Source organism: Myotis nattereri (assembly GCF_964212035.1).
Source record: "Myotis nattereri genome assembly, chromosome: 3".
In the NCBI taxonomy this organism is placed as follows: domain Eukaryota; kingdom Metazoa; phylum Chordata; class Mammalia; order Chiroptera; family Vespertilionidae; genus Myotis; species Myotis nattereri.
This window is the reverse complement of record NC_138077.1, coordinates 866,552-887,568: the sequence shown is the minus strand read 5'-3', so window position 1 is coordinate 887,568 and position 21,017 is coordinate 866,552. Positions and strand designations below refer to the sequence as shown.

The window sequence follows — 21,017 nt, the reverse complement described above, 5'->3', positions numbered from 1 at the left end:
CCAACCCGCCTTCGCATCCCGGGTCTGAGCACAGAACAGAGGCTGCGACGCAGCCACTAAACTTGCTTTACGAGGACGCAGCCGCTCAGGAGACAGTCAACCCTGAGGTTCCCAGGATGTTCTGAGGCCGGCAGGTCGGGGCTCAGCCGCCGGGGGAGCAGGTGGGCCCCGCCCACCGGCAGGGACGCATAAAAGCAGCCGGGCCCCGGGGACACGCACAGCTGCAGCAGCCTCAGCAGGTGGCTCGCCTCTCCGCTCGCCTCTCCGCTCGCCTCTCCGCTCCGCCCGCACCATGTCCTACCACTGCTCCCCGAGGACCGGCTCAGCCAGGCCCCTGGCAGGAGCCTGCCCCGTCCCGGGGGTCCCAGGGGCCCCGGGCTCCACGCACGACGTCGACTACCTGAGCGGCATCTGCCTGCCCAGCTCCTTCCAGACGGGCTCCTGGCTGCTGGACCACTGCGCCCAGGAGCCCAGCGGCGAGCCCCCGGCCTGCCCCCCGGCGTCTCGCGTCGCCAGCCCCGGGCGGGTGGCCTGCTCGCGACAGCCGGCCCGCGTGGCCAGCCCCTGCTCCACCGCCTGCAGCCGGCCGCTCACCTTCGTGTCCAGCAGCTGCAAGCCCGCGGGCGGCTCCGCCGTGTGCCAGCCGGGCGGCGCCCCCAGGACCTACAAGCGGCCCTGCGTGTCCAGCTGCCGGAGGACCTGCTGAGCCGCGGGCGCTGGTGAGCGAGCAAGACCCCGCGACCTGCCCGCCGCCCGGCCCCCTCGCTGCCGCCCGGCCCCGTCCTGCCCTCGCCGACGGCCCGTGCTTCCTGGACGTGTCCCGGCTCCGCGGCTGCGTCTCCCGGCTGCTGATTTCCTGCTTCTGAGCGAAGGAGCTTGTCTTGCTCGGTGCCTTTCAATAAACCCGCATCACTCGCCTCGCCCGTGTCCGTAGACTTCCTTATCCTCAGGGCCTCGCCGACCAGGCCTGATGTCCCCTCCTGGGACGGGGACGGGGTCGGCCTCGGGGAGGGGGACGGGCAGGAGGCGTCGGCAGGAGTGGACGGATCGTTAGGGACAGGGTGCCCTGGTGTCCCCTCCGTGGGGCTGGGCGCAGTCATTTCCGTGGAGGAGGAGGCGGGGTGTGGGCGGTGGACAGCGTGGCGGGCAGTGGGCGGTGGGGTCCCAGATGTCCTGCGAGGAGCAGGGGGGGTCGTGTCCGGCCCGGCCTCAGGCCCCTCACCTGCCGCAGCTGCGGGGAGCGAGCTCGGGGCTGGTGAGCCCGGGGAGACCCACAAACACGCCTCGAAGACACGCGTGCACTTTAGCTCCGGAGCCCGCTCTGCCCCTGCCCCTCAGGGACCTGCGCTCAGGGCGTGGACCGTCCGTGGCGGTCAGCCTGCCAGCCCCCTGGACTGTTCTGGGACGTGAGACCCGCCACGGCGGGGCCTGCTTCGTCCTTGCCCTCCCGTCAGAGACACGGCGGGGGGCCGCGTTGATGTGGCTCAGGATGGAGTTTCCCGGGGATGGAGGCGGCGTGCAGGCGAGCGGGGCGCCCCCTTCCTCACGGCGGGGCCGGCGCCTGGGGGGGTCCTGTCCGCTCCCTGGGGGCGGCGTTGGAGCGGGTGCAGCTTCTGCTGCCCGCCCCCCCGCAGCGTCCGCGGTCCCTCTCGTCAGGGGAAGGCGAGGACGGGGGGGCTCAGGACGCTCCCCGGGCAGGACGCCGCCCCCCCCTCCCGGCGTCCACGCGCTGCCTCTCAGAGGCGGGAGGCTTATTCTAGAGACCGGGTTCTGGGGAGCCCTGGGCGCCCGCAAAGCTGCTGTTTACACGACTCACTTGCTGTTTAGTCCACTCAGTCCGTGTCATCAGGGACCTGAAGGGCCTCAGAGGCGGACCAGCCATTCTTCAAAAGATGTTTTTGTCTTTTTAACCTGTGACTCCCCAGGTTTCAACAAGAAATGTCCGAGGCCAGAGAGGCCTGCTCTGCTTTCGTTGCTGTGAATCCTTCCCCAGGACATTTCCCGTTGATTTTTAGGGAGAGAGTGTAAGAGAGGGAAAGGCAGAGAGAAACATCGCTGTGAGAGGAACGCATCGATGGGTCGCCTCCTGCACGCGCCCCATCCAGGGCCCGGGCCGGGGAGGAGCCTGCAGCTGAGGCAGGTGCCCGTGACCGGCATCGAACCCGGACCCTCTGGTCCGCAGGCCGACACTGTGTCCGCGGAGCCGACTGGCCGGGCCTGCTCCGTCCTTTATGTAGACGACCGGCCGCCTCCACACACAGGGCGTGTCCCGGCGATCTCGGCGGCGGGGCTCGGGCTGTGTGACCCCACCTTTGCTCAGGCTGCTCGTCCTGACGGTGGGAGCGGTGAGGGTGTCGCGGCTGCCCCGCCCGCTATGCCCTGGACTTCGTTTCTGTTGGGGGATCATCTGTTTTGCTATTAAAGCTCTTCTATTTGTACTTTTTTTTTAAGTGTCATTAATTGCCCGGCCGCGTGGCTCCGTGGTTGAGCATCGACCTATGAGCCAGGAGGTCACGGTTCGATTCCCGGTCAGGGCACCGGCCCGGGTTGCGGGCTCCATCCCCAGTGTGGGGCGTGCAGGAGGCAGCCAGTCAATGATTCTCATCATTGATATTTCTCTCCATCTCCCTTCCTCTCTCTGAAATCAATAAATATATATATATTAAAAAAATAAGCAGGAAATAGTAAGATTGGAAAGAGAACTTTCCCGGAACCAGCCTCGTGCTGAGAAGAGGGTCCCTGGCCAGGTCACACCTTCTATGCGGGAAAGGGCTCCGTGTCCCCGGCAGAGGGTGACGGTGCCCCAGGAAGGCGTCCCGCCCTCGCGGCCCCTCCTCTGCGACCAGCGGCTCGTCTTGCTCTGGGCACCCGCCCTCGGGTCTGAGGGGCCTGTGGCCACAGGAGCCGGTGCTGGACGCTGGGCAGCGGAGCCCGGTGGTGCAGAGGCTTGCACAGGTTTTGCGTTTGGGGCTCAGTGTCTGGGGTCCATGGGGGGCCCTGGGGACTCTGGGTCCGACCCCGGGCTGCCGCCGTGTCCACCGGCCGTGGCACTTCCGCGAAGCCAGTGGCCGTCGAACCGTTTGCGAGCAGATCCCGAGCCGTCAGGGTCTCCTCGGCGGGGCCGGGCTTCTGGGGCCTGCAACGTGGTTTCCCTGCCCTGTGCTCCCAGCCGGGGAGACCCGGGCACCCAGGCACCCAGGGCCGCGGCTGCACGAGACCGAACGGCAGAGCGGCTTCCCAGGAGCGTTTAAAGTTCAGCATTTTCTCTTCTCTTCTCATCTCACTGCTCTGCAGCATCTGTGCCTGTGGTTCTGGTTCTGGATGAAGGGAGGGCGCTCGTGCAGCGGGCACGGTGGACGCTGCGTGGCGTTTACCTGCGTCGTTTCACATTGTGCGCCTGCCGCCTGCCGCTGGCTCGCAGGGAAGCGGGTGTTTTTAAAGCCCAAAATAGCTACTTTGCACAGGAGATGCTGACGACCCGTGAGAAGAGCATTATGGGTGCTTTAGTTCCATGATTATCAGCAAGAAACAACTCCCCTCCACCCTCAGGAATAACCAGGTGCATAGAGGTGGAAGCTGCTGGGTGGGTAGAAGGTAAACTGGGTTCTGTATGTCGTCCACCTAGCGTTCACTCTCCACTGGGAGTCTCTGGTATGGACTCGGCACCCACCCTCAACCCGTGTCCCCCTTGAGGGTCTGGAGGGCCAGTCACGGTAAGCTCACCCCCTAACCCACGGTCAGGGTCTGGACGCCCGATGGACGGGGGTGACTCGTTTTGAAGTGTGGCTTTCTATGCCGGCTGTCTCGCTGTGTTCTTAGTTTCCAAGGTGCACATAATCGCGATGTTCCAAATGGTTATTGGATCAAGAAGGTTTGTCCAGTTCCAGGGGTCATTCCTAGCCTGCCCCTCCCCCACTCAGCCAATAGCGGTTTCCTACGCTCCCCTTCAGGGCGCACACCGTGTGTCCTCAAGGTGTTTCACCGGAGCTCACCAAGAGCAACAGGTGTAGGGACTGACATAATGTGTATGTGTGTGCGTGCATGTGTGTGCATGTGTGCGTGTATGTGCGTGCGTGCGTGCGCGCGTGTGTACGCGCGTGTATGTGCGTGTGTGCATGTGTGCATGTGTGTGCGCGTGTGTGCGTGTGCATGTGCGGGTGTGCGTGCATGTGCGTGTGTGCGTGCGTGTGTGTGTGTGAACCGATTTTAATCCTAGGCCCGTTTGGTTAGATTCCATGGGCTGGATCCTACCTGTGGAAAGATGAGGCGCTATGCGGGTCTCTGGGGAAAGGTGAACCAGATGGCCTGGGAATGACGTGACTGGACAAGCAGGAAGAAGCGTGACACAGCTCAGTAGACACGAATGCAACTAATCCACAATAATAAAAGCGTGATGTGCTAATGAGGCCGGACGACCTTCCGGACGAAGCTGGGTCCCGGGTGCCAGAGGGAAGCTGGTGCCGGAAGCTGGGGGAGGAAGGCCTACTCTTGCACGAATTTCGTGCATCGATCCTCTAGTGTCTAAATGAAAGCCGAAGGGGGACAGGCTTTAGGGGAACCTGACAGAACGTGGGCCGCCCTGCACGTTGGTTTAGAACAGGCTGGTTCTCCTCAGCGTCCCCCCGTGCACCCCGACCCCCCCGGACCTGGCTCTGCTCGCAGCCCTGGCCATTGTAATAGTTAACAGACACCCCTGATCATAACCTCTCATCCAAACTGGTATTCGCCCTGTGCTTTTCTTACCTCATGGCCACACTGCCCGCGCTCCTAATCGGGCATTAAAATCACCTGCTGTGAAAGGTCACATTTCGGCAGCTGCTCCTGAGCGATTCCCCTGAGCAGGTGAACTGTTCCCACCATGAAAGTGCTATAAACTCATAAGTTTGCGCACGGATTTCAGTGCCCACGAAGGGCTTCTGTAACCTTTGAAATGAAACATTCCTGAGGCTGGCAGTCCGTCTTCCTGCGTCTGTACCAACCACTGGCTCGCACACATGGCTGAACATCCCGACAGAAGGGCACCGGGGGTGCTCGGGCTGTCACCCCGAGCTCTGTGCCCATTTCCTGCCCATCTCCTGCCAAATCCCCTCCTTCAAGGGGTGCTGGGATCAGAGGAGACATGAGCTCTGAGGAAGGGCAGAAGAGGCCCCATGGATCTCCCCCTATTCAGACAGTTACAGGAACTGTCGCCCTTCCTGGTGTTAGTGGACCTGTCACTCCTCCTGGTGTTAATGGACCTGTCACTCTTCCTGGTGTTAATGGACCTGTCACTCCTCCTGGTGTTAATGGACCTGTCACTCTTCCTGGTGTTAGTGGACCTGTCGCTCCTCCTGGTGTTAGTGGACCTGTCACTCCTCCTGGTGTTAGTGGACCTGTCACTCCTCCTGGTGTTAGTGGACCTGTCACTCCTCCTGGTGTTAGTGGACCTGTCACTCCTCCTGGTGTTAATGGACCTGTCACTCTTCCTGGTGTTAATGGACCTGTCACTCCTCCTGGTGTTAATGGACCTGTCACTCTTCCTGGTGTTAGTGGACCTGTCACTCCTCCTGGTGTTAGTGGACCTGTCACTCCTCCTGGTGTTAGTGGACCTGTCACTCCTCCTGGTGTTAGTGGACCTGTCACTCCTCCTGGTGTTAATGGACCTGTCACTCTTCCTGGTGTTAATGGACCTGTCACTCCTCCTGGTGTTAATGGACCTGTCACTCTTCCTGGTGTTAGTGGACCTGTCGCTCCTCCTGGTGTTAGTGGACCTGTCACTCCTCCTGGTGTTAGTGGACCTGTCACTCCTCCTGGTGTTAGTGGACCTGTCACTCCTCCTGGTGTTAATGGACCTGTCACTCTTCCTGGTGTTAGTGGACCTGTCACTCCTCCTGGTGTTAGTGGACCTGTCACTCCTCCTGGTGTTAGAAACCTCCCCTCCCCAGCCCCCTCCTCTCACCCCTCCTGCTCGCCATGAGCTTCAATCCTCCCCCTCCTTCACAGCGGACGTCGTTGGCGTTCCTCTTACAGTGCAATTCCCAGAACTCGCCAGCGAGCTGTGGTCACCGGGCAGAGCCGGTGCGACTCGGTTCCCTGTGCCGTCGGCTCCTCCTCAGAACCCAGCCCTCTCCGTGCGGAACGGCCTCCCTGAGCACCGAGACCGGAGGCTCTCCCACGCGCAGTCTCTGTGTAAAGGGCAGCATTTCTGGTTTTGGCTTCTAGCAGGTGCCCTCTGCTGTGCGTCCACGTCCGCCCACCTCCTCCCATGTTTCACTTGTTGTGAGACGCAGGTCCCAGGCCGGCTCGAAGAATCTTTCTTCCTTTTTTTTTAAATCCTCCCACGAGGATGTTTTCCCATTGATTTTAGGGAGCGTGGAAGGGAGAGGGAAAGACAGACAGAAACATCGATGTGAGAGAGACACATCGATGGGCTGCCTCCCGCATGTGCCTGACCAGGGCCCGGGCCGGGGACAAGCCTGCAATCAAGGTACGTGCCCTTGGCCGGAATCGAACCTGGGACCCTTCGGTCTGCAGGCCGACGCTCTATCCACTGAGCCAGGCTGTCCAGCTGCAGGGATCACTCCTGTCCTGGCTTCTCCGAAGCACCCACAGTGGATGAGGGTGAGGAGCCGTGTGGTGACAGCACAGACTTTCTGTGAATGACGGGGCTTTGCTGGAAGGGGCGATGGTAGTGGTTCCCAGCGCCTTTGGTGGGAGCTCGGATCTGTCTCTTGTATTCAGTCTCCGACGTGTGCCAGCGCATCCCTGTTTACAGGTCACTGCTCATGAGCCGGGCCTCCGGCCGGAGATTCAGTCTCCATGGATGCGACCGTGGGTGGGGGTGGGAGCTGGTGGTTTCTCTCCTGCGAGGCCGGGGTCAGGACGTGGGATGTGATTTATGGCCCTCGTCGTGGGCCTCGCAATGCAGTTCCATCCATCAACCCACTCCTTCCTGACGGCAACCCCCTTATGGTCACGCTCGTCCAATGGGACTGACTTCTGTGGACTTTCCCGACGCCTCCGGCCCAGGCTGCTCAGGCCCGCGGGAGCTGCTGGGCAAGAGGACGGGCCCTTGATGAGGAAGAGGCGGCTTTGGGCTCGTGTTCGGCAGGAACAGGACTGGCCGTGGGGACTCACGGGGACGCAGGCGTTTGCTGCCGTGGGAACCGGAGGGCTGGCTACGCACCTCGGCCCGTCTCAGCTGTGGCTCTGAATGGAGGTGGCGGAGGAATTGCCCGATCCGTTTCTTTCTCCCTCAGGGAGTCAGGGCGTCAGAAAGTGGTGCCCTTGTCAGGGTGAGGACACATCACCTGATGGAACGGGACGTGGCCGGGCCTGCCCGGCAGGGGGTTTGCTGCCGGAAGTCTCCGCCGTGGAGGGAACACGGTCTGCACCTGTCAGTCAGGCCTGCAGCCCAGGCACCGTCTTTGTCTCTGTAATGACCGCCAAGGCCTCGTGTCCACAGGAACCCCGTGAAGACGAGACACTGACAGGAGGGACTGAGCGAATCCCACCGCGGTGTGGGGCTGGCTACGGCGCAGCTTAGCACAGTCCTGCGTGACCACAACCCAACAACCAGCACCGCCTGTGAGCAGTGGGCCTGGGGGACCTGTGTGAGCACCCCCATGTGCAGTGGGTCGGGGAGCTGGGTGTGAGCACCCCCCATGTGCAGTGGGTCAGGGGGAGCTGGGCGTGAACACCCCCGTGTGCAGTGGGTCAGGGAGCTGGGCGTGAACACCCCCCATGTGCAGTGGGTCAGGGGGAGCTGGGTGTGAACACCCCCGTGTGCAGTGGGTGGGGGACCTGTGTGAGCACCCCCTGTGTGCAGTGGGTCCGGGAGCTGGGCGTGAACACCCCCCATGTGCAGTGGGTCAGGGGAGATGGGTGTGAACACCCCTGTGTGCAGTGGGTCAGGGGGAGCTGGGCATGAACACCCCCTGTGTGCAGTGGGTCAGGGGGAGCTGGGTGTGAACACCCCCGTGTGCAATGGGTCAGGGGGAGCTGGGTGTGAACACCCCCCATGTGCAGTGGGTCGGGGGAGCTGGGTGTGAACACCCCCGTGTGCAGTGGGTTGGGGGAGCTGGGTGTGAACACCCCAGTGTGCAGTGGGTCGGGGGAGCTGGGCGTGAACACCCCCCGTGTGCAGTGGGTCGGGGGAGCTGGGTGTGAACACCCCCCATGTGAAGTGGGTCGGGGGAGCTGGGTGTGAACACCCCCTGTGTGCAGTGGGTCGGGGGACCTGGGCATGAACACCCCCTGTGTGCAGTGGGTCGGGGAGCTGGGCGTGAACACCCCCTGTGTGCAGTGGGTCAGGGGGAGCTGGGTGTGAACACTCCCGTGTGCAGTGGGTCGGGGGAGCTGGGTGTGAACACCCCCTGTGTGCAGTGGGTCAGGGGGAGCTGGGTGTGAACACTCCCGTGTGCAGTGGGTCAGGGGGAGCTGGGCGTGAACACCCCCTGTGTGCAGTGGGTCGGGGGAGCTGGGCATGAACACCCCCTGTGTGCAGTGGGTCGGGGAGCTGGGCGTGAACACCCCCCGTGTGAAGTGGGTCGGGGGAGCTGGGTGTGAACACCCCCTGTGTGCAGTGGGTCAGGGGGAGCTCGGCGTGAACACCCCCGTGTGCAGTGGGTCGGGGGAGCTGGGTGTGAACACCCCCCGTGTGAAGTGGGTCGGGGGAGCTGGGCGTGAACACCCCCTGTGTGCAGTGGGTCGGGGGAGCTGGGCATGAACACCCCCTGTGTGCAGTGGGTCGGGGAGCTGGGCGTGAACACCCCCTGTGTGCAGTGGGTCAGGGGGAGCTGGGTGTGAACACTCCCATGTGCAGTGGGTCGGGGGAGCTGGGTGTGAACACCCCCGTGTGCAGTGGGCCTGGCTGGAGCTGGGCGTGAACACCCCCCATGTGCAGTGGGTCAGGGGGAGCTGGGTGTGAACACCCCCTGTGTGCAGTGGGTCGGGGGAGCTGGGTGTGAACACTCCCGTGTACAGTGGGTCAGGGGGAGCTGGGCGTGAACACCCCCTGTGTGCAGTGGGTCGGGGGAGATGGGCATGAACACCCCCTGTGTGCAGTGGGTCGGGGGAGCTGGGTGTGAACACCCCCTGTGTGCAGTGGGTCAGGGGGAGCTGGGCGTGAACACCCCCTGTGTGCAGTGGGTCGGGGGAGCTGGGCATGAACACCCCCTGTGTGCAGTGGGTCGGGGAGCTGGGCGTGAACACCCCCTGTGTGCAGTGGGTCAGGGGGAGCTGGGTGTGAACACTCCCGTGTGCAGTGGGTCGGGGGAGCTGGGTGTGAACACCCCTGTGTGCAGTGGGCCTGGCTGGAGCTGGGCGTGAACACCCCCCATGTGCAGTGGGTCAGGGGGAGCTGGGCGTGAACACCCCCCATGTGCAGTGGATCAGGGGGAGCTGGGTGTGAACACCCCTGTGTGCAGTGGGCCTGGCTGGAGCTGGGCGTGAACACCCCCTGTGTGCAGTGGGTCGGGGGGAGCTGGGCGTGAACACCCCCATGTGCAGTGGGTCAGGGGGAGCTGGGTGTGAACACCCCTGTGTGCAGTGGGCCTGGCTGGAGCTGGGCGTGAACACCCCCATGTGCAGTGGGTCAGGGGGAGCTGGGTGTGAACACCCCTGTGTGCAGTGGGCCTGGCTGGAGCTGGGCGTGAACACCCCCTGTGTGCAGTGGGTCGGGGGGAGCTGGGCGTGAACACCCCCATGTGCAGTGGGTCAGGGGGAGCTGGGTGTGAACACCCCCGTGTGCAGTGGGTCAGGGGGAGCTGGGTGTGAACACCCCCCATGTGCAGTGGATCAGGGGGAGCTGGGTGTGAACACCCCTGTGTGCAGTGGGCCTGGCTGGAGCTGGGCGTGAACACCCCCTGTGTGCAGTGGGTCGGGGGGAGCTGGGCGTGAACACCCCCATGTGCAGTGGGTCAGGGGGAGCTGGGTGTGAACACCCCCATGTGCAGTGGGTCAGGGGGAGCTGGGTGTGAACACCCCCATGTGCAGTGGGTCAGGGGGAGCTGGGTGTGAACACCCCTGTGTGCAGTGGGCCTGGCTGGAGCCGGGCCACCTCCTCGCTGGACGCCCCTTGTTGCTCTGTTCCTTCCAGGGCTCGGCCAGGGCGGGTCTTGTAAGACGTCATGACTACAAAGCACACATTTCAAGGACAAGGCGTGTGATGGGAATGAAGAGGAGGGGACACTGCCTTCCTCCCGGCCCGACTTCCTCTTTCCATCGCTGGCGTCTCCGGAGTCCAGTCCTTGGCCTGCCTCTCGCGTCCCCTCGTGCGGAGGCCCCTCCTCACCTGGTCTCCTCCCTCTGCCTCCCACCCTGCCCCCTCCCGGCCATCGCTCCGAGGCCCCCTTCTCCCCGGCCTTTCCCATCACATGCCCTGTTAGGCCCGTGGTTTCAACCGTGGCTGCACATTAGAATCACCTGGGAATCTTTATAAAATCTTGATTTCTGGGCCTCATCCTCCCCTGGGAATCTTTTTAAAATCTCGGAGGATGAGGCCCAGAAATCAGGATTTTAAAAAGATTTCCGAGTGATTCTAATGTGCAGCCAAGGTTGAGAACCACTGTGTTAGGCTGTTTTACGTTAATTTAGGCCCCTCTCAGCTTCCCATCATTACACACACCCCCCTCACTCAGCTCAGCAAAGCAGCAATCACACAGGGCATCGGCTTTTATTCTTTCTTTCTTTTTAGAGAGAGAAGAAGGGAGAGGGAGAGAGAGAGAAACATCGATCGGTTGCCTCTGTGTGCAGAGCGGCCCGGGATCCAACCCACAACCTAGGCAAGTGCCCGGCCCAGGAATTGGACCTGGACCTTTTGGTCACGGGGCGATCTCCAGCCCCTGAGCCCCACCGGCTGGGGCAGGGGCACCGGCTTTTAGAGTTCAGCCGAGGGGCTGCCTTCCAAGGTGTGTCACCCTCGTCCATGGGAGCGTCGGCGAGCCCACAGCCAGGTGGGGTCTAAGCCCCAAATCTGAAAAGCTCTTCTCACCTCCTTCCTTTCCCGCCTCGATCCTTCCACGCCCCCTACTCACCTCGATGCGGCAGCTCCCTCCCTCCTCCTCCAGGCAGCCTTCCTGACTCGCATTCCCTCGAGCTTCCCAGTCTCCCTCCGGCCTCTGGGCTTCCCAGGCGGCGCTCAGTCCCGTTCTGTTTTCCTGTGAAAGCCCCTCGTTAGCGTGGCTGACGGTGTTGCCGCCAGGAGGACGAGAACCAATATGCACGGTTTCCACTGCATCATGGCTCCTCAGTACAGCCTGTGTGCGTGTGCATGCGTGTGTGTATGTGTGTGCATATGTGCGTATGTGCGTGCATGTGCATATGTGTGCATGCGTGTGTGTATGTACGCACATACGAGTGGATGTGCGTGTATGTGCATGGGTATGTGTGTGCGCGTGTATGTGCATGCATGTGTGCGTGTGTGTGTGTGTTTGTGTGTGTGTGCGTGTTTGTGTGCATGTGTACATGTGTGTGTGTGCCTGCGCCGGTCCATACTCTTCATAAATACAACGTGCAGCACCCGAATAGCGCTTCCAAGGCCATTAGGAAAGGCCGCGCCAGAATTCAGTCCCAGGAAAAATGTCGGAGTGGGTCTGGGAGGCAGCAGAGCACAGGGAGCTCCCCTGGAAACAGCACTGGATCGGCGCCATGGACTCTGCACGGGCCTCCCGCTCCCGCACCGCCGGGAAACGGCAGGAAAAGGAACCGACGCTGGGTGGCGAGCACCGGGTGCCACACGCAGGGATGTGCCGTGGAACCGCCCACGCCAGACTCACCGCTAACCCGCGTCACCCCAGTAATTAGTGAAAAGTGATAATGTTTTTTAAAAAATATTTTTCATTGATTTCATAGAGGAAGGGAGAGGGAGAGAGAGAAACATCAATGATGAGAGAGAATCATGGACTGGCCGCCTCCTGCACGCCCCACACTGGGGATGGAGCACACAACCCGGGCCTGTGCCCTGACCGGCTGGTTCCTAGGTCGGGGCTCAGCCCCTGGGCCACGCGGCCGGGCCCTTTAACCGAAGCCCTTTAACCGCGACGACACCGAAGGCAGCGTGGCAGCGGCCGGGAGGGCGGCTCTGCAGCGGCGGGAGGACGTGGCGGTGGATTCTGCTGATTCGTCAGCACGTGGCCCTGGGCAGCGGCTCCAGCTCCGCGGCGCCAGTTTCCTGAGGAACAGGCCGTAGCGCCCACATCACGGCTCACTGCGAGGTGAAACGAAGGTTCTCAAGCGCTTGGGAGGGTGCACATCATCTTCCTGTCACCCGTGTTAGGAACACGTGTCCGCAGCACCTGCGGGTGTTCAGAGCAGACCGGCCCAGGACACGCCCTGCGTGAATGCGTGTTATTCGTCATATTTAGAGGAAAAGCAGGGATTGCATAACAGTCCAATCCCAGGCCCACATTTTCTCTGGGAAAGGCTAACAGGAGATGGGAAAATACAGGCAACCAACTAACCAACCACCACCACCAGCAGCAACCACTGTATACACACACGGACTCATTCCAAAGGCCGTGTTTGTTGGAATACATTTCAGTTTCAATGGAGCATCAGCTGTTAACGTGTGTGTGCATTTACGGGGACACCCTGTATATACGTATGTTTGTATTTTTAAATTCATACATTTTTTTTTCTTATTTGGGGCGAACAAATCTGCAGGCCCGTGCAGGGGGGCTTTGCCTCTGGGGAGTCGCCGGGGCACCTTGGTGTCAATCCCTGCTCCTTCAGGAATGTTCTGGAAACACCACAGAGCGCGCCGGCAGCTTGTCCCTGTCCCGAGGCCACAGAGACGCCCCTGGGACTCCCCAGAGCGCGCCCGGCGATGGGCGATGTGAGGAGACGCGAGGCTCGGCCGCTCCTCGGCACAGACAAGGCCCTTGAACTCCCGTAAAGGACGGCCCGATATCGGGGTGAATTATTCCGGAGAATCACCCGAGATCCCAGTGAGAAATGCCAAATCCCAGATGTCATGGGGTCGTCGGAGGGGACAGATGGGGGTGTGTGTTGGGGGGTGGGGGGAAGAGTCTGAATTTCAAACAAGGTCTTGACTCGTTTTCAGCTTCTCCCGGGAGGCGCCTCCTGCCTGCGTTTGAGAATCAGTCAGAGTCCAGACTAGCCGATCACCACCGCCCCCTGCTGGCAGCCCAGCCAAAGTACAGGTTCCAGTGCCGGCCGCAGTGGCCCGGACGGGAAGTCTTCCCAGGGACCGTCCGAGCGGCCATCACACGAGGCCAGGGGCCCGCCCGCTGCTAGCACAGGCCTCTTCTGAGTTTCCGGGTCGGCCTGTTAGGCCCGTCGGCTTCGGGCCCTCGAGGACACAGCCTCTTGTCCTGTTGAGAACAGACCTATCTGTTGGTTTTCTCCAGCTGTGGACTCACCACAGCAGCCGTTGGTGGAGGAAGAGAAGCCACCTCGTCCATAAGCCGACCGGCCGGAGGGTCCTCGCGGGAGCCGAGGGGGCGGGCCTGCGGCAGGGGCACACCCACCGGGAATAATTCTTTGCCTGTTGGGCGCTGTGGCCGCCCCGAGGGGACGGCAAGCAGAAGGCAACGGCATCCGGAATGTTCCTTCTCCCCCTCCAGAGGTCTGGGTGCTTCTGCACCGCGGCTGCCCTCTGGGCGTTTGAGCGGAAGCTCTTAGCTTTGCTGAGCTCCGCTCCGTCCGCCTCGCCTCCGGGGAGACGTGGCCACAGGGGCCGGGGGCGCAGGGCGGGTGCCGCCTTCTGATGGGAGCTGGGATGTCGCAGTGAGTCAGGGTCCAGGCCTGTGCTCCTGGGAGCGTGAGCAGCAGCCGGCTCCCGCCACCCAGCCCTGGGCACCCCCGCAGCAGGCGGGCTCCCCCCACCCAGCCCTGGGCACCCCCGCAGCCTCCATCCCTCCTCCCGCGGTCGGAGAGGAGAGTCCTCCCCCCAGGAGCTCCGTGCACACGCGGGCGGCCCGCGGGCTTTGTGTGACTCGCGGGCAGAGTGTGGAGAAGCTGTGGAGGCTCAGGCCTGTGCCAAGCGCCCCGGGTCCGGCTCTGTCGGGGGCAGGGCTCGCCGTCGGGCAGGCGAGCCCAGGGGACCCGCGGGCAGACTCCGTGGACAGCGCTGCCGTGGCCGACGCCCCGCTGATGACACGGCACATTCCTCTGCGGACGAAGCCACAGGAATGCGGGCGCGGAGTCGCGGCTGCTTGATGTGCGTTTTACTAGCAAACCGGGAGCTGTTTGTGCAGATCAGTGGCTGCTGTCCAGCCGGCGTGCCCGCCCCGGCCCGGGGTATAAAAGGCCCCGGGCCGCCACCAGCCGCATCCCACCGGCACCCGCTCTCCGCCGCCCACGTCCACCGGACCTGCTCTCGCCACCATGACACGCTTCTTCTGCTGCGGCAGCTACTTCCCCGGCTACCCCTGCTACGGCACCAACTGGCACGGGACCTACCGCGCCACCCCCCTGAACTGCGTGGTGCCCCTGGGCTCGCCCCTCAACTACGGGCAGGGCTGCACCGGCTACGGCTCCCTGGGCTACAGCTTCGGCGGCAGCAACTTCGGGAACCTGGGCTGCGGCTACGGCGGCAGCTGCTGGCGGCCCTGGGGCTCCGGCTCCGGCTTCGGCTACAGCACCTACTGAGGCCCAGGGCCGGGGGCACCCCGGACGCCCTGGGACACCCCGGGACACAGAGCCGCCCGCAGAGCAACGCCTGTCCCGCCTCCGGACGTGCTGACCGCGCCGAGGTCTGGTCTCCGAGGAGGCTGAGCCGCAGCCACAGGCGCTGGACCGGTCCCTGCAGCCGAGGCCGCCGGGCGCCCTCCCGGCCGGGAGCGGGGCAGCGAAGCACGGGCTTGGCTCTTGGGTGACTTCCCCGGCGTCCCTGCTGGCACCCGGGCGGGTAGGAGGGTTGCACTGTCGTCTCTAATAAACCTCACTCTTTCCGCATGACCCCTGTGTCCTGGTGGTTCCTCTCCTGCTCTCACGCGTTAGCCCGTAACCAGTTCCCGCCTGTCGGGGCGCCTCCACCCAGGTCTTCTTCTCACTTCAGGCCGTGCATGGGGACGGGGGACGCCTCACATTTTGTCTCTTTATTTTTAAGATTTCAATTTTTAAAAATGTCATTAAAATGTCCTAAATATGCCCGGCTAGTGTGGCATCGACCTATGAACCAGTTCGATCCCGGGCCAGGGCACAGGCCCGTGTTGCAGGCTCCATCCCCAGTAGGGGGTGTGCAGGAGGCAGCTGATCCATGATTCTCTCTCATCATGGATGCCTCTCCCTCTCCCTTCCTCTCTGAAATCAATACAAATGCATCTTAAAAAGAACTCCTAGATCGAACCCACAGATGCTGACAGTGTCCGTGTGCTTCTGGGCTGGTTATAAGTAGGAACATCTCCCAGCTGCCGGGCGCCAGGAGACGGCCCCGCCTTCATCACTGACCGTCCCCGTCGTCCTCCCCCGCCCCTGCTCAGAGCTCAGCCTGAGAGGTTTGAACCTCTGGCTGTTGGAAGAGTTCCCAGTGGATGGACTTGGCCATGAGTCTGGTTCTTAGGCGTCCCTAAGATCTGGCCACAGAGAGAAGCAGCAGCTAAAACACACAGCGTTTCCCCCTTTGATAGAAGGGGTGTTCCCGCCTTCTTCCCCTCGGGGACACGTGCGCTGTGTTGACAGGAGCCTCTTATTCTTGGAAGGACAGTGGCATCGAAAGCCCCTGTGGTGTTACGGAGTCGGCACGTGGAAGCACCTCTTGTCTCGCCGGCTGGGACTCCGCTTTGTCGAAGCCAAACACCCCGTTAGAGTGAAGGCTCGTTGGTTCCTGGGTTAGATGCTCATCGCACCTGCCTGTTTCATGGAAGATGCGCAGTGACTGTTCGCTGACGTGCTCGCTGCTTCCCGGGCCCTGAGTACCTTGTCGGCCCAGGCCAGTGGTCGGCAAACTCCTCAGTCAACAGAGCCAAATGTCAACAGGACAACGATTGAAATTTCTTTCGAGGGCCAAATTTTTTAAACTTAAACTACATAGGTAGGTACATTGTTATTAACTTCATTAGGGTGCTCCTAAGCTGGAAACGTCCTCAATCTGATGGAGGTACGTTCTCTGAGGTCAACCCCTTCCAACTCTCCCATCCACACTTGTCTTGTCTACTTGTTTCGTCTATCTCCTTTCGTTCATCCTCTCTATACGTGCAAACCATCTCAACATACCTTTCTCCATCCTCGACACTGCATCTTCTTTCACTCCACAACGTTCCCTAAAATTAACTTAATAAACTTTACTTAAAGTTTTAAGTCAACTTTGCACCGTATGTGTGTGCCTTGCACGTGGTACTTTGTGGAAGAGCCACACTCAAGGGGCCAAAGAGCCGCATGTGGCTCGCGAGCCGCGGTTTGCAGACCACTGGCCCAGGGAGCCCATGCACCTGTGTGTGGGGTGTGGCTGGGCTCTGGCCGCCAGGTCACGCCGTGGGGCCTGTGATCACCTGGATGGAGGCTCCGCCGGGGAGCCGGCTGCTGCCCGAGGGGCTCCCTCCCCAGACACGCCCACAGCACAGCGCTCAGCACTGTCCTCAGGTTTGGGGACAGAGAGAGAAATAGTCCTTCCCTCAAAGGTGCCCGGCCAGCGCGGCTCAGGGGCTGAGCGTCAACCTCTGAACCAGGAGGTCAGGGTTCGATTCCCGGTCAGGGCACAGGCCCCGGTTGGAGGCTCAATGCCCAGTGGGGGGCGCGCAGGAGGCAGCCGGTCTATGGTTCTCCCTCGTCATGGATGTTTCTATCTCTCTCCCTCTCCCTTCCTCTCTGACATCAATTAACAAACACCTTGGCGACACAGGTCCTCATGTTTAAACCCAATTACCTTTATGTGGAGTTCATGGTCAGCAAGGACTTTGATGACATGACGCTTCCCGTGGGCTGAGCGTGCCGTCCTGTCTCATTCGGCAGCAATGGGAGACATCACTTCCAAGGTCATCCGAAGGACACGCCCTCAGGCCTTCCAAAGGGCAACCCCAGGGGGAGGGAGACTCGCGGCTGCGTCTGTCCGGCACGGAGGAAGCCGAGCCGGCCCTTCTCGTCCTCCCTCCTTCCAGAGCGCGGGCAGGCGGCGCTGTGCTTTAATGCACACACATGCCCAGCGTGTGGCTCTCCCCTGTCACTCCCGGCAGACCTGTGGCCATGAGCTCCCCCATCGCCATCGCCAAGAGCAGAGGCGAGACGTAGTGTCGCCTCCCCCCCCCGCCACCGGGCTCAGAGCTGCAGCAGGAGCGTGCCTGCCCGGGCGTGCTTTCCATGTCGCTCGTGAAACACGCGGGAGGCCTCCCCGACCGGAGGCCGCGAGCCCGAGGTGCGCACAGGGCAGCGGTGGTTTCCTGTTATCTTTCCAGGACACCACGTGGGTCCGCATCAAAGCGCCAACGTCAGTAGTTAGGGGCTTGCTCTGGTCATCACCCAAGAAGCCTCCCCAACGTGGCTGAGCCCCCAAAGCGCCGAGAAGGCGAGTGATTGGAACCGAGTCTCAAGGAGCCCCAGACGGGTCCGCGGGTCTGGCCTGTGACACGCCTGGGCGAGGCCTGCAATCCCCGTTGGCGGCAGGTGATCTTGACTTTAGATCAGCATTTTTATTGATGTCAGAGAGGAAGGGGGAGGGAGAGAAGAAACATCAGTGATGAGCGGGAACCCTGGATGGGCTGCCTCCTGCATGCCCCCCCCTGGGGATGGAGCCTGCAGCTCGGGCCTGTGCCCTTGACCAGAGTCAAACCATGACCTCCTGGTTCATAGGTCGACGCTAACCACGGAGCCACGCCGGCCAGGAGAAGACAGCATATTTTAATTTTTATTCACCGCTGCTGCTCAGACGCCGAGCTGGTGTTTTGCCTGGGGGCAAAGCCAGCATCTTAGATTGGGAAACGCGTTTAAACCGAGCCTCGTAAATGAACGCTGGCATCCGTTCAAACCTTCTCGCCGTTGCCTGGTGAGGGCTGCCTCCCGCTCAGCTGTTCTCCCCCAGCCTACCCGCCCCCGTGACCAGGCCGAGCGGCGCGGCGACGTAGGAATGCAATGTCACTCCCCCTGCCTTCCAGGGCAGGGCCGGCTGCGGGTTTGTTGCCGTTTAGGGGTGACGCGGACTGGGGTTCCCTGGCGTGGCTGAGCTGTGGCCACGGGGGTGCTGGGATCCTAGGTGCTGAGTCACCTGTGCCCTCGGCTGTGGGGGAGGAGGGGCCGCCCGCCTGCAGACACACCTCTGCTGCCACCGGCCATTAGAGGTGAGGACGCCGCACAGCTTTGCGTTGTTCCGAGCGTCTCCCCGTGACCTTGGGCTCACCCCGCGGTCGCCAGGTGCTCCCCGAAATTTACGTCTCGGCCGCTGTCGCTGGAGGAAAGTGACCCCCGAGACCTGAGGCAGGTTTGGGGGCTAGTGGCTCACACAGCCGCCCCGTGCACCCTGCCTTCCGGGCGGTTCCTCAGACTCCGCCTTGCGCTTCCACGCGGGTCCCCTCTATAAGGCGCTGCCGGGGGTCCCCTCTGTAAGGCGCTGCCTGGGGTCCCCTCTATAAGGCGCTGCCGGGGGTCCCCTCTGTAAGGCGCTGCCCGGGGTCCCCTCTGTAAGGCGCTGCCCGGGGTCCCCTCTGTAAGGCGCTGCCGCGGGTCCCCTCTGTAAGGCGCTGCCCGGGGTCCCCTCTGTAAGGCGCTGCTGGGGGTCCCAGGATAATGACCAGGGCTCGCCGGACCCCAATTAGCATTCATGGGCCGTGCTGCTCCATGACTTCACATTTGGGACTAAATGTCTGTTTAGAGAGGAACAACTTTTGTTCCCTATCCTGGGTGCGTGGTCCTTTGGGGAGTAAATAATTACTTCGTGGAACCCTCAGATTTGACAGGCCAGATGGTTTTATTAGCCTAATGTATATGTACTAGAGGCTCAGTGCACGAAATTTGTGCAGGGGGTGGCGCCCTCAGCCCAGCCTGCACCCTCTCCAATCCGGGACCCCTTGGGGGATGTCCGACTGCCGATCCCCGAGATCGGGCCTAGACCAGCAGTCAGACATCCCTCTCACAATCCTGGACCGCTGGCTCCTAATCGCTCACTTACCTACCTGCCTGGTCTCCCCTCACTGGCCCCCCCCCCCCCCCCGCCAGCCTGATGGCCCCTCACTGCCCCCTGCCAGCCTGGCTGCCTCCAACTGCCCTCCCCCACACTGGCCTAGTTGCCCCTCATGGCCCCTCCTACCAGCCTAATCGCCCCCAACTGCCCCCCTGCTGGCCTTGTTGCCCCCAACTGCAGCCCCCACTGGCCTGGTTGCCTCTTACTGCCCCCCTGCTAGCCTGGTCACCCCAACTGCCCCCCCCAGCCTGATGGCCCCTCACTAACCCCCCTGCCAGCCTGGTCGTAGGCAGTCATCTTGTGAGGGTGTGAGGGTTAATGTGCATATTACCTCTTTATTATATAGGATATATATATTATATAGGATATATATACATATATATATATATGTTTTAGGGTAAAATTTCACATGTGTTTTTATGTCATTATTTTCAATATTTACTTCAAAATGTGTATCAGACCAACAAATCATAGTTGTTTGATAATTCATGTCTAGGATCAGTTTGCAAATTGCATTTAAAACATTTTTAATTTCTTTACAATGATGAGCTTGCTCGTCTGGGCAGTGGGTGGAAGGGTGATGCCGGAGGTCATCAGGGAGGTTGGTAACGAAGGAACGTTTAACCAGTTTCCCGAACAGGGTGACGGTAAGCAGAGAAAACAAAAATAAAATAAAAGGCGTCTTTCTGATGAGCCCGTGGCCTTGGCCCCGTCCGCTGCCCCCAGAGAATTCTTAATTCTTGTTTATTAAATGTTTCGGGGTGACGCCGGCCAACAGGACCTGACAGGGGTCAGGCGTGGGTTTCTGTGTTACGAGGTCTGGATGCGGCCCCGTGTGCCCCCCACCCAGTCACATCTCCCGTCCCCGTCCGTGAGGACCCTCTCCCGGCAGGGAATGTTTCACCCAGTGACCCCGAGACCCGGGTCTGAGACGGACGCCCTGTGGGTGTCTGACTTCATGGACAGTTTATTCAGCACCTGCTCGTGGAATTCCTCTGCGTGTCGCTGTGGACTTTCTGGAGCAGGAGGCTGGGAACAGGTACGACCTCGGGGGTCAGCGCTGCCCACAGGGCGCCTCGATGCCACGTGTCTGTGCCTCATCTCCGCCCAGGACCCCGCGGGCCCTGCCAGGCCTGCTCCAGGGAAGGGACCTGGGAGACACGCGCCAGGAGTGTCCCGCAGCTGGAAGGACATCTGAGCAGGAGCAAAGCAGTTAACGAGCTTCCTGGACGCAAATTGGTGTCAGCGTGAAAACGAGCGGCTGGCGCCCGCCCCGCCCGCCCGCGGGGGATATAAGGGAGGCAGCCGCAGCCGGCACACAGCACAGCCTCCTCTCCCAGCTCCACCGACAGACAGCCAGACGGCCAGCCAGACGGACAGCATGCACTGCGGCAACTTCGGCAACTTCTCGGGCGCCGTCTTCCCTGGCTGCTACTGGGGCAGCTACGGGTACCCCCTGGGCTACAGCGTGGGCTGCGGCTACGGCAGCACCTACTCGCCCGTGGGCTACGGCTGCGGCTACGGCTACGGCGGCTGCCTCAGCTACCGGCGGTACTGGCCCTACGGCCTGTACTGAGGGCCCGGCCGGCCTCCGGCTCCCGCCCCGACACCGGCTCCCGTCCCCTCGCCCGCCCGCCGACCAGGACCCCGGGACGGAGATGAACGCCAGGGGCTGCCGGCAGCTCCCCGCCCGGGGGGGCCTGTCCGGACCTTTCCAGAAGCCTGACCCCCACACCTGTCTTCCCTCCGGGTGTCCCCCCAGCCCCGCCCCGCCTGCCGTCTCAGGGTGTGGGTGGGCCCGTCACAGCCTCAATAAACTTGTCTGACTCCGCAGAGCACCCTCCCCGAGTGGATTTCGTTTCTGGGGGTGCACGCCTTCTGTCGGTGGGGTGGGGAGGCACGCGATGCCGTGGTAGAAGCAGCCAGAGCCCTGGCCGGTGGCCCAGTGGATAGAGCGTCAGTCTGT

General features: G+C 62.0%; 3 protein-coding genes across 3 annotated transcripts; all 3 read left to right on the top strand.

The window, feature by feature from the left end:
• Positions 1 to 292: 292 nt before the first annotated feature.
• Positions 293 to 706, top strand: KRTAP11-1 (keratin associated protein 11-1; the record flags this gene model as incomplete). The annotated part of the gene is made up of 1 exon (XM_081088342.1): positions 293 to 706. One exon carries the CDS (start codon positions 293 to 295, stop codon positions 704 to 706), a length of 414 nt encoding a protein of 137 aa, XP_080944468.1.
• A 13,622-nt stretch (positions 707 to 14,328) lies between these two features.
• Positions 14,329 to 14,592, top strand: KRTAP7-1 (keratin associated protein 7-1; the record flags this gene model as incomplete). Its single annotated transcript, XM_081087616.1, has 1 exon — positions 14,329 to 14,592. The coding sequence occupies one exon, from the start codon at positions 14,329 to 14,331 to the stop codon at positions 14,590 to 14,592; it is 264 nt and encodes an 87-aa protein (XP_080943742.1).
• Positions 14,593 to 20,432: 5,840 nt separating this feature from the next.
• KRTAP8-1 (keratin associated protein 8-1) lies at positions 20,433 to 20,627 on the top strand (the record flags this gene model as incomplete). Its single annotated transcript, XM_081086673.1, has 1 exon — positions 20,433 to 20,627. One exon carries the CDS (start codon positions 20,433 to 20,435, stop codon positions 20,625 to 20,627), a length of 195 nt encoding a protein of 64 aa, XP_080942799.1.
• Between the last annotated feature and the right edge of the window lie 390 nt (positions 20,628 to 21,017).